Source organism: Salvelinus alpinus, chromosome 16, assembly GCF_045679555.1.
Source record: "Salvelinus alpinus chromosome 16, SLU_Salpinus.1, whole genome shotgun sequence".
Lineage (NCBI taxonomy): Eukaryota > Metazoa > Chordata > Actinopteri > Salmoniformes > Salmonidae > Salvelinus > Salvelinus alpinus.
In genome coordinates this window covers 27,078,300-27,091,561 of record NC_092101.1, presented here as the reverse complement: position 1 = coordinate 27,091,561, position 13,262 = coordinate 27,078,300, and the positions used below count along the sequence as shown (strand labels likewise).

General features: G+C 48.2%; 1 protein-coding gene and 1 pseudogene across 5 annotated transcripts in view; both read left to right on the top strand.

The window, feature by feature from the left end:
- suco (SUN domain containing ossification factor) overlaps positions 1–8,803 on the top strand; it is a 119,643-nt gene extending 110,840 nt beyond the window's left edge. For 3 of the 5 annotated variants that reach the window (XM_071345699.1, XM_071345701.1, XM_071345697.1), the window contains 3 exons: positions 3,719–3,810; positions 4,850–4,905; positions 5,630–8,803. In XM_071345699.1, the coding sequence (XP_071201800.1) occupies positions 3,719–3,810; positions 4,850–4,905; positions 5,630–6,100 (619 nt within the window). In that variant the 3' untranslated portion in view covers positions 6,101–8,803. The remainder of the gene's footprint in view (positions 1–3,718; positions 3,811–4,849; positions 4,906–5,629) is intronic. The other 2 variants (XM_071345698.1, XM_071345702.1) reach the window with 2 other exon arrangements.
- A 2,088-nt stretch (positions 8,804–10,891) lies between these two features.
- LOC139541735 (phosphatidylinositol N-acetylglucosaminyltransferase subunit C-like) lies at positions 10,892–12,423 on the top strand (annotated as a pseudogene).
- Positions 12,424–13,262: the final 839 nt, after the last annotated feature.

The window sequence follows — 13,262 nt, the reverse complement described above, 5'->3', positions numbered from 1 at the left end:
ACACACTGTCACACACACTGCAGGCAACCACTACCCCAGCCCCAAGAGGTAAACACACACACTGTCACACACACTGCAGGCAACCACTACCCCAGCCCCAAGAGGTAAACACACACACACTATCACACACACCGCAGTCAACCACTACCCCAGCCCCAAGAGGTAAACACACACACACTGTCACACACACCGCAGTCAACCACTACCCCAGCCCCAAGAGGTAAACACACACACCGTCACACACACTGCAGTCAACCACTACCCCAGCCCCAAGAGGTAAACACACACACACTGTCACACACACCGCAGGCAACCACTACCCCAGCCCCAAGAGGTAAACACACACACACTGTCACACACACTGCAGGCAACCACTACCCCAGCCCCAAGAGGTAAACACACACACTGTCACACACACTGCAGGCAACCACTACCCCAGCCCCAAGAGGTAAACACACACACTGTCACACACACTGCAGGCAACCACTACCCCAGCCCCAAGAGGTAAACACACACACTGTCACACACACCGCAGTCAACCACTACCCCAGCCCCAAGAGGTAAACACACACACTGTCACACACACTGCAGGCAACCACTACCCCAGCCCCAAGAGGTAAACACACACACTGTCACACACACCGCAGTCAACCACTACCCCAGCCCCAAGAGGTAAACACACACACTGTCACACACACTGCAGGCAACCACTACCCCAGCTCCAAGAGGTAAACACACACACTGTCACACACACTGCAGGCAACCACTACCCCAGCCCCAAGAGGTAAACACACACACCGTCACACACACTGCAGTCAACCACTACCCCAGCCCCAAGAGGTAAACACACACACTGTCACACACACTGCAGGCAACCACTACCCCAGCCCCAAGAGGTAAACACACACACTGTCACACACACCGCAGGCAACCACTACCCCAGCCCCAAGAGGTAAACACACACACACTGTCACACACACTGCAGGCAACCACTACCCCAGCCCCAAGAGGTAAACACACACACTGTCACACACACTGCAGGCAACCACTACCCCAGCCCCAAGAGGTAAACACACACACACTGTCACACACACCGCAGGCAACCACTACCCCAGCCCCAAGAGGTAAACACACACACACTGTCACACACACTGCAGGCAACCACTACCCCAGCCCCAAGAGGTAAACACACACACTGTCACACACACTGCAGGCAACCACTACCCCAGCCCCAAGAGGTAAACACACACACACTGTCACACACACCGCAGGCAACCACTACCCCAGCCCCAAGAGGTAAACACACACACACTGTCACACACACTGCAGGTAAACACACACACTGTCACACACACTGCAGGCAACCACTACCCCAGCCCCAAGAGGTAAACACACACACACACTGTCACACACACTGCAGGCAACCACTACCCCAGCCCCAAGAGGTAAACACACACACACACTGTCACACACACTGCAGGCAACCACTACCCCAGCCCCAAGAGGTAAACACACACACTGTCACACACACTGCAGGCAACCACTACCCCAGCCCCAAGAGGTAAACACACACACTGTCACACACACTGCAGGCAACCACTACCCCAGCCCCAAGAGGTAAACACACACACTGTCACACACACTGCAGGCAACCACTACCCCAGCCCCAAGAGGTAAACACACACACTGTCACACACACTGCAGGCAACCACTACCCCAGCCCCAAGAGGTAAACACACACACACTGTCACACACACCGCAGTCAACCACTACCCCAGCCCCAAGAGGTAAACACACACACACTGTCACACACACCGCAGTCAACCACTACCCCAGCCCCAAGAGGTAAACACACACACCGTCACACACACTGCAGTCAACCACTACCCCAGCCCCAAGAGGTAAACACACACACACTGTCACACACACCGCAGTCAACCACTACCCCAGCCCCAAGAGGTAAACACACACACACTGTCACACACACCGCAGTCAACCACTACCCCAGCCCCAAGAGGTAAACACACACACACACTGTCACACACACTGCAGGCAACCACTACCCCAGCCCCAAGAGGTAAACACACACACACACTGTCACACACACTGCAGGCAACCACTACCCCAGCCCCAAGAGGTAAACACACACACTGTCACACACACCGCAGTCAACCACTACCCCAGCCCCAAGAGGTAAATACAGACACTGCAGTCAACCACTACCCCAGCCCCAAGAGGTAAATACACACACCGCAGTCAACCACTACCCCAGCCCCAAGAGGTAAATACACACACCGTAGTCAACCACTACCCCAGCCCCAAGAGGTAAACACACACACCGTAGTCAACCACTACCCCAGCCCCAAGAGGTAAACACACACACCGTAGTCAACCACTACCCCAGCCCCAAGAGGTAAACACACACACCGTAGTCAACCACTACCCCAGCCCCAAGAGGTAAACACACACACCGTAGTCAACCACTACCCCAGCCCCAAGAGGTAAACACACACACCGTAGTCAACCACTACCCCAGCCCCAAGAGGTAAACACACACACCGCAGTCAACCACTACCCCAGCCCCAAGAGGTAAATACACACACCGTAGTCAACCACTACCCCAGCCCCAAGAGGTAAACACACACACTGCAGGCAACCACTACCCCAGCCCCAAGAGGTAAACACACACACCGTAGTCAACCACTACCCCAGCCCCAAGAGGTAAACACACACACCGTGGTCAACCACTACCTCAGCCCCAAGAGGTAAACACACACACTGCAGGCAACCAGTACCCCAGCCCCAAGAGGTAAACACACACACTGTCACACACACCGCAGTCAACCACTACCCCACCCCCAAGAGGTAAACACACACACCGTAGTCAACCACTACCCCAGCCCCAAGAGGTAAACACACACACCGTAGTCAACCACTACCCCAGCCCCAAGAGGTAAACACACACACCCTGGTCAACCACTACCCCAGCCCCAAGAGGTAAACACACACACCGTAGTCAACCACTACCCCAGCCCCAAGAGGTAAATACACACACCGTAGTCAACCACTACCCCAGCCCCAAGAGGTAAACACACACACCGCAGTCAACCACTACCCCAGCCCCAAGAGGTAAATACACACACCGCAGTCAACCACTACCCCAGCCCCAAGAGGTAAACACACACACTGCAGGCAACCACTACCCCAGCCCCAAGAGGTAAACACACACACTGCAGTCAACCACTACCCCAGCCCCAAGAGGTAAACACACACACTGCAGGCAACCACTACCCCAGCCCCAAGAGGTAAACACACACACTGCAGGCAACCACTACCCCAGCCCCAAGAGGTAAATACACACACCGCAGTCAACCACTACCCCAGCCCCAAGAGGTAAACACACACACCGTAGTCAACCACTACCCCAGCTCCAAAAGGTAAACACACACACCGCAGTCAACCACTACCCCAGCCCCAAGAGGTAAAAACACACACCGTAGTCAACCACTACCCCATCCCCAAGAGGTAAATACACACACACCTTTGTCTGATCTCCCCACATTATTTATAAGAGTATTGTTGTTGCTTTTGTAGGTCTGATATGTTCCTCTTAGTTCAGTTAATGTTTCATAGGGAACATTGGATCTCTTCCATACAGGCGTTGTTTAGTTTAACCCGTACTAACGTTACTGCACGTGTCATATCCTGTATGTGTCAGGTGTTTCTCCTCCTATGATGATTTGAGTCTGAAGCGGAGGGTATCGTGCCCTCTCCTACGCTCCAAGTCCTTCACCTTTCCTACTTCCGAAGGTGAGTGTACACACACCAAGTCACTCTACAGCACAGGTGTCAAACTCATTCCACGGGGGGCCGAGTGTCTGCGGGTTTTCGCTCCTCCCTTGTACTTGATTGATGAATTAACATCACTAATTAGTTAGGAACTCCCCACACCTGGTTGTCTAGGGCTTTATTGAAAGGAAAAACCAAAAACCTGCAGACACTAGGCCCTCCGTGGAATGAGTTTGACACCCCTGCTCTACAGCTTTCTAACAAGGACAAGAGGCCTGCTCACGTGGCCTCTCACTTACACACCCTTCCTGTCTTCTACATCGCTGTTCTGTCCATCCTGTTGCTGCCCTATCACACCCATAGGAGCTGAAGCAGGACTAAAAGACTCAGAAAGCCTGACATGTCCTCCCTATATAGAGGCCAGCTTCATTATAGACCGCATGACTAGATGCTCTCCCATCTGTGTCCATGCTACTGGCTGTGTCCATGCTGCTGAGCTGCTGAACAGTATGTCTGCTGTAAGGGTACTGGAGCCACAGACACCCCAGTGGGACTGCCTGGGCACACCCCACCATGAAGGAATAAAGACCTTCATTCAGACAGCCATGTAACATAATACTCCTCTTTCCTCTCTTTCCCACTCTATTTATCGCATGTCCTTGGGCCAGAGTGCGTGTCCTTGGGCCAGAGTGCGTGTCCTTGGGCCAGAGTGCGTGTCCTTGGGCCAGAGTGCGTGTCCTTGGGCCAGAGTGCGTGTCCTTATAGAGGCTGAACTGAAGGAGAATATAAATAGAACACAATGCTTTTGGCTGGCTCTTGTTACACCACTGCAAGTAGTAACAACAACTAGAGAACCCTACGTCACCCAGTGTACCTACTAGCTATAACCTCTTCAGTGGAGCTATAACCTTTATTCTGGGCTATAGTATGTCAGGGTGTGTAATACTACTTTAATAGTAAATCAGTAGTACTACTTGCAAGGTGGCGTCATGCTTGTAACGTGTGTTCCTGTGTGCCTGCCATCTCATCATTAACATGGCCCTGTTCTCTCCCTGTTCAGTAGGCCCCGACGACCTTTACATTGTTGAACCTTTAAGGTTCTCACCAGAGAAAAAGGTACAGTGTCCCCTCCTCTCCGCCTGCTACTGCTGTTGTATGGTGGCCCCAGTGGCCATCTTTGTTTGCTTATGGTTTCAGTGGAGTGGGGTGAACTTGCCCCCAGGCTCTGATCTAAGGTCAGTTTAGCATTCTCCTAATGGTTAAGAATACTGTAGGGTCTGGGGAGAGTTAAGCTGATCCTAGATCTCTGGTTATGGGCGATTTACGAACTTGTTAGGTTAAACTTCTCTGTTGACACAGGCTAGAAGCCCACTGTTAGGGGGACGATGTATGAGCAGGCACAGGGCAGGCTTGGGCAGTGGTTTCAAAGTTGTAACCCACCAATAGATGGCAATAAGCTGTGACCCATAACATGGCTTTGCTCCACTCATGTAGAGATGCTAAGGTTTGGCACTTAACCCTCATTTTCTTCAGTCACGCCATACTATTATGGCTGACCCTGTAAAACAACACATTTCACTGGACCTATCCAGTGTGTGTGACGACAAAACATTATTATAATGCCATTCTACCCACAGTCCCTGCCCTTCCCAGTCCTGTCTGTAACCTCATACTGAATCAAAATGTCTCCTGTTCTCTATCTTTGAAAGCTTGGTATCTGTCCAGTTTGGTTGTAACTGTGCAATGTGTCTGGTATAGATGTGGTTAACATGACTTAACATATTTATACATCTCTAAAGTTAGCCCTGTAATCTCTCAATCCTTCTCTCTCTCTCTCCAGAAGAACCGATGTAAACTGAAGGCAGCATTATCAGCCCCCTCTTCTCCGATGGCTAACGGGGGACTCAAATGCAATGGTCTCCCCCACTCCCTGAATCGCCCTCCTCCTCCCCCTCTAGAAGACATGTCCTGTAAGGAGCTCCCCTTCCCATCAGAGAGTAGCAGCTGTAGCTCCTCCAACCACTCTGAAGAGTCCTACATCAGCCGAGGCCATCCCCTCTCCTCCCCCCCAGGCCTGTGTAATGGCCATGCTGCCCTTCCCCTCCCGTCCTACCTTACCACTCTCCCCCTCCCTCCCTCTAAGAGGTCAGTGAAGCGTCGGCGGTCTCGTCAGGCAGATCTGCAGTTCTCCTCCAGACAGACAGGAGGCGCTGCTGTGAACTCTCTGCACAGCCTGCAGCAGCTGATCAAGGGAAACAAGGAGATCAGTGTGGGGACCATAAGAGCCACAGCAGTCACAGGACACATCTGATCACACACACCCTGGTAGCAGACTTGGTTAGGGATATGTGAAAGGGTGTGGTCTTGCCCCAAAATGGCCACATCTCTGAACCACATCTCCCATGAGCACCCGGGCCACAGTGGAACTCGGACACCATGATATTAGTCACCCAGCAACAGCCATTCAGAGACCTCTCCACAGTCATGTGCCTTTCTGTCCACTCTAAAGCTTTCACTGATATAAAAAACACTGAAAGGATTGTTCTTTTTATGTTCGGAGCGAGACTAATGGTGGGGAGTGTTACTAGAAAACAGACATTCATTCAGCTGTTTCTACTGGACAAGCACATCAGACCTGGGCATCAGGGGCTTGTACTCCAGCCCTGTGCCCAGAGGAGAGGGGCTGAGTAGAGCTCTTACCTGAAGCCTGTGAAAGTACAGTATGAAGCTGTAAGGATGAAATGTGTCGCAGTGAGAGAACTGTGCAGCAGGATTAGCTTCTTCTTTAAGCTCTCCTTCTTTCCTCCATTTCCACATTCTGTTCATTCTCTGTGCATTGTTCAGCGGTAGCTAACACCACTGCAGTTGTTCGTATGGGACCAGGGTGTTAACCCTTCACACACAACAGGCCCTCTGTCTCCCTTTCTCAGGCAGTCTAACCTAACACCACGCAACCAGCAGAGCTGAATGAAGATACATACCCAATGTGTGTGTGAGCGTTGGTGTGTGTGCATGCAAGCGTTCCTGTCTCTAGCCCATGTTTATCCAGCTCTGATACAAAGGAACAGGCTCTATACCTCTTGAACTAGTTAACCTAGCTATTCTCCAGTCAGACTTCCAATGGTAGTGTGTGTGTGTATACAGAGAGCCAGCCAAGAGGAAAGGGATCTTGTACTGTATAGGCTGGTTGTTTTTGCACATTGTGACAGGTCAACAGAACCCAGTCAGAGTTAGTTAGGTTGTTTTTATATTGAGCTGTATATGAGCCATGCTGAGAGCTGAATGTTGTGTGTTATTATAGTTGTTAGGAACAGTTTAGTCTGAAGATGTTGGTGTGTTCGAGCACACAAACACCCGCTGTTGGTAGAAGTTGCCTCTAGGATCTGCTTTTCCTCCCCCAATTCCTAATGTTAACCATTCATATCAACAGTGCAATGCAACACGGACCTTTCCATCCGTGACACAGGGTAATGTCAGTCGAGAGCAGATCCCCTGAGGTCCTGTAGGGGATGCTGTGAGGCCACTTTTATTTATCTAGTTATTTATGTTCTGGCCTCAAAACAACCCTATCATACTGTAGCCCAGGGGAAACACATGGTACATGTTACATAGAATAATAATGATTGCAATTAAAACACAAAGGTAGATGTATTGTACATAGCATTTTACTGTCGCATACTGTATGATTGTCACTGGCTGCCCGACACTAGTTCACCTCTTGCGACCAATATTTGTTTTGTGTTTTCAAAGCTAAACGGACAACAAGGTATCATCCACCTTTTGTCTCTGTAAAGGTGGATGTAAAGGTGGCTTGATCATCTGGTGTTTGTAGAGTTGCCTCCACTGTCACACCTGCACACACACCATCCTGTTAATTAGAACTCTACCAGGGAACAGAGGGCTGTAACAGTCCCAATAACTGCTGGGGTCGTATACAAACCAGCTTCACCTCACCAGTTAGTGTTATGGGAAGTCCTTTGGGAAGATGACGTTAAAACAAGAAATGTTTGAAGTCAATTTGTTTGTCTGTCTCTAGATGTCTGTGCAAGGATGTGATTGGAACGGCAAAAGTCAATTTTAATAAGTTGCGGATGTGAAAAATCAGTGTACTATATATCTGTATATCTGTGCCAGTGGTTAGTATGCCAGTGGTTAGATGGCCTCTGAGCTATGTTGGGTTGGTTGTTGACTGACTGAGAAAGAGAGACTGGGCCCACTGTATTCCACAAACTACACACACCACACTCCCTCTACAGTATACTTCCATTACCTCTACAGACCAGCCACCCAGGTCCCCTACTCCACACACTGACCTCTGACCCCTACACAGTTCAGGGTTCAGAAAGTGTGAAGAGCTCTCTTTTAGTGCATCTGTTTTAATTGAACCACTTCTGTTCCCATTACCAAGAACAGCACCTTTAACTGGCCACCTCTGCTGTCCTTACTAGCTCGTCATTCATTAATGTGTTCATTACTGTGCATTCACCCCACCTCAAATAAGGTAGTGGTTTTCAGGAGTCTGAAGGAACTTGTGAATTTAAAAGGGAATGTTGGGAAAGGGTTTGGAATGCACTGTTTTATCTGATTACAAGTGTTCCACACCCAGTGAATCATGACCGACTTTGTTTTTCTACCCTTTTTGAATGTGTATGATATTATGGGTAAGTGTGTATGATATTATGGGTAAGTGTGTATGCATGCAAGAGTGTTTCTTGGTTCTCTTGATGCGTGTTTGTGGGAGACTCAGCGAAGCCCTAATTTAACACACTGACTAGAGATTGGTCGTCGGTGACCTCCAGGTCTCAGTGTGCACTTTGTTATTATTACTACCTTCATGCCTTTTGTTTTTCTACACTAAACGCTGTCTGTCAACTGCTTTGTTTCCACGCTTCTCTCTTTCTCTGAGTATTCTGGGAAAGAGCTGCACAGTATTGTGGAACAGGATCGAGAGTAACTACAAAGATGTAGTGCCATTAGAAACTGTGAATTTCCAAATAAAACATTTAGTCTTTCACTCGACTGGTTTGGAGTCTGTATTCGTTCGTGACATTGCTCCAGGTAAAGGTTGCACAGATCTAGGATCAGTGGAGGTTTATTTATTCTCTACAGATTCCTGCTGTGCTGAGAAGTTCCCCATCACCATCTTATGGTAGAACAGTGAACAGCACACTGCAAAACAACACATGACCTGTTCAGATTTTAACCAATTCCTGCTTTTACAAATAGAAAAGGCTTTTTGGTATGTAAATTAAACAATCCTACTTTTCTGACCCTGGTATTATTTGGTTTTGGGCCAATACTAACCTTCATGAGCTGACTGATGTATTTTTTTTGTTCTGAGGGGCTGACAGAGCGGTTGTATCCCTCGACACTGTTCCACCGTCGGACTGGAAACCTCCGCTATACACAGAGGACGCAACCTGAGATTGGGGATGTGAGCAGAGTGCAAGAGGGAGAGCGGGGAAAAGACATGCTAAAACTGCATCTTCCTTAACTCTGTGTGTCAGTATAGTGTGTGTCCCTACCGCTCCCTCAGTCTCTGTCTACACGGCCACACCCTGCTCCGGTCCTGCCTCTCTCTGGCTGAGCATTGAGGGGTCCCTGCCTGCAGCTAGGGTCAGAGATAGTCAACACACATCGTCACTCATAAGACATAGTTACATTGAGCTGGGGCCAAGCTCCTGCAGTTTATGGGTCCAAAGAGAATGACAAACCAAGGTTAGAGTTTGGATTGAACATAAGGCTAGGATTAGAGATGTATTTGGGGTTTGGATTGAACATGAGGCTAGGATTAGAGATGTATTTAGGGTTTGGATTGAACATGAGGCTAGGATTAGAGATGTATTTAGGGTTTGGATTGAACATGTGGCTAGGATTAGAGATGTATTTAGAGTTTGGATTGAACATGAGGCTAGGATTAGAGATGTATTTAGGGTTTGGATTGAACATGAGGCTAGGATTAGAGATGTATTTAGAGTTTGGATTGAACATGAGGCTAGGATTAGAGATGTATTTAGGGTTTGGATTGAACATGAGGCTAGGATTAGAGATGTATTTAGGGTTTGGATTGAACATAAGGCTAGGATTAGAGATGTATTTAGGGTTTGGATTGAACATAGGACTAGGATTAGAGATGTATTTAGGGTTTGGATTGAACATAGGACTAGGATTAGAGATGTATTTAGGGTTTGGATTGAACATGAGGCTAGGATTAGAGATGTATTTAGGGTTTGGGTTGAACATAGGATTAGAGATGTATTTAGGGTTTGGATTGAACATGAGGCTAGGATTAGAGATGTATTTAGGGTTTGGATTGAACATGAGGCTAGGATTAGAGATGTATTTAGGGTTTGGGTTGAACATAGGACTAGGATTAGAGATGTATTTAGGGTTTGGATTGAACATAGGACTAGGATTATAGATGTATTTAGGGTTTGGATTGAACTGGAATGTGGACATGAAGCCCCCCCCCCCAAAGGCTCTCCAATTCCTAATTTAACCCCTGCTCATAGGACTTTCAACATTAAAGCCTGTCTGTATTCCCAAACTCTGTAATCCAAACAATTAGTTTAACTGTAGCCCTAATCTCCTCACCCTATGCTTACCGTGGTGGGTGTGGTTGGTTCTGTCCCTCTGCTTGTCTGGGTGCTGCAGAGGAGAGGTCTGAGTGTTATTGGTACAGGAGCCAGGCCCATCAGGTGGGGAGCGTAGGGCCAGGGTTTACTCCTCTGGACTGGGTATTGACTACGGACAGATGCAGGCGTCTCTAGGACGTGTGTGTGGGGGGGGGTGTATTGTGTGTTATTACCTGTTGATAGACAGGGCAGTCTGCTGGGAGATCATCCCCAGGATGGTGGAGGGACCACACATGTTCACCACAGACACCTGTACACAGACATCAAAAGTTATGAAACCAGTTAATGATTTTTAGGGAGTTTTAACTTTTGTTTGTGTGATATCTTCAGGCTAGAAAGCCGGAGCTGTAGACCAGGGTTTCCCAAACTCAGTCCTGTTGTCTTGAATGCACTGAAGTCAGAAATATCTAGATTCGCGGCACCAGTCCCTCGCAGGTCAAATCTGAAAATCCCTTTTTACTGAAATAATGTGTAGTTATTAACAGAAATGTAACACGGTCTGTGGGATCTTTTCAGGATGGTTCTGTTGTTGAATGATTACTTAGGAATATTAGAGCTAACAACCATAATCAGCTTTCAAGACAAACCTGGCAGTGCTTGTCATACATTTTTATGCGATAATGTTGTGCTCTGAAACTATAGTACCAATTTGACTACCCATGTCTCTGTAGTTTGTCTCAGCAGAAACAATCATTTCTGGTATGATGTGTGTGAGAAGGATGTGGTGCTGGGTGGGGCAGTATAGGGAATATACTAGTTGTGATCTATGGGATTAATCTTTTGCCTATGGTTATTTTATTTTTTATTTAAAAAAATATATATATATATTTAACCTTTATTTAACTAGGCAAGTCAGTTAAGAAAAAATTCTTATTTTCAATGACGGCCTAGGTTAACTGCCTTGTTCAGGGGCAGAACGACAGATTTTGACCTTGTCAGCTCAGGGATTCGATCTTGCAACCTTCCAGTTACTAGTCCAACGCTCTAACCACTAGGCTACCTAGCTAGTGGTCAACCGAAGGTTATGTGTTTGTCCAGTTGATGGGGCAGACAGTGGGTCGGGGGCGGCCCCAGGCCCAGGCAGTGTCCTGGGGGACGGTGCTATGGGATCGCCAGTCTTTCCCTGATAACTACGTGGACCGCCGCTTCATGGAGGAGCTCAGGAGGAACGAGGGTCCCCGCCTATATCGCTGCTGTGGTGCGGGAGGCAGGACTGGTGGCACAACACATCTCCTTTGTGGCTCTGTTCCTCACTTGCTGGTTGTACATGGAGCAGGTACTGTACACACCTTACAGTGAAGCTCTAATGACAACCTATTCTCCACATAGTGCACTAACGTGACCAGAACAACATGGTGTAAGTCACATATCTAGGGTTGAAGTCAAAAGTTGTGCACTAGAAAAGGGAATAGGTTGTGATTCAGTTTGACTCCTCTACCACATTAGGACATGTCTCAAGCCTAAACCCTATCTTTTTGCTCTCCACCCTGCTGTGGAGCGGCCTGCTCTGTGCCCTGCTTGGCTACAGACTACCAAGCGCTGGCTCCACGGGAGAATTCAGACAGCCACCAGTGTACACGTTGGTCTGACCTGAAGAGTGCCTCCATCTTCACCTTCGGGTTCTCTCCTGTCCTCAGGACGTTAAGAGTCCGTCAATACAGACACGGTTACGCCATGACAGCCTTGATGCTGGTGGCCTTCTCCTACACCCAGCCCACTCCCCCTGGAAGCCTCTCTCAATGCTGCCCTGTTCGCCTCAGTCTGCCTGGCCTCTCCCTTCTCCACCTCTTGGGGCCTGGACTCCTCTCCCTCCTCCCTTCATACCTTCAGCATGCTCTGCTGGGCCCAGTTGATCAAACTGCAGAGTGACAAGGATAACATACAGGGACCCTGGGATGAGGCCGAGATACGAGAGGACCTGACACTTTCTACACTGATAGGGAAAGACCAGGGGGAGAGGACTGGTGGGGCAAGCCACGCACACCCCCTAATCCACTGAGGAGGGTTAGCCAATGTCGCCGTCCTCAAATACCAGACTGGTAGCATGATTGGCATCCTGAAAACACTTCAGAGAAATATGTTGCTCCTATTTTAGCAGAACAAGGAGGGTTTCTCAGCTAGAAATAATAATGCTCTTTGCTCAGATTCCAGCACTAGGAAAGGACATTGTTGTTAATTTATTAATTGTACAAATATGAAAAAAAAAATCTAAACATGTGTCTAGTAACCAAGGGCTCTGAAGCATGATAGATTGCAAACATGTTGAATTAAGTAGGAAATATTCAACCTGTAATGATTAACATTTTTGTAGTACTGTCAGTGTTTTTTTTTTTAAATGCAGCTTTGTTATAATAAAAGTTGTTTTTATTATACATCATATAGGTTAGTGACAATTATTCTTCAGAATGGGGCAAACTTTCAAAGGTTTCATGAACTCATAAAAACGTATGTGTGATGAATTTATTCAGTGGATAGTGTTACTGGTGACTGTGGTTAGACTAGATTGGAAAGGAGAGACCTGATACGAGCAGTTTCCTAACTCCGGTCCTTGAATACCCCCAACTGCACAGATTTGTTGTAGCCCTGGACAAAAACACCTGATTCAACTAGTCAATGGCTTGATGATTAGTTGACAAGTAGAATCAGGTGTGCTTGTCTGGTGCCACAACCAAAAATATGTACTGTTAGTGTATTAGTCGAGTACACTAAACTACGTGTATGGAGTACCGTACTAAATCCACTTGATGTCAGCCGTAGGCCTACCTTCACATCGCCTTTCCCGGGCCTGACGCGGTTGGTTCTCGGCTTTGTCCCGGGCTGTGGTCGGTCCTGTGGCTC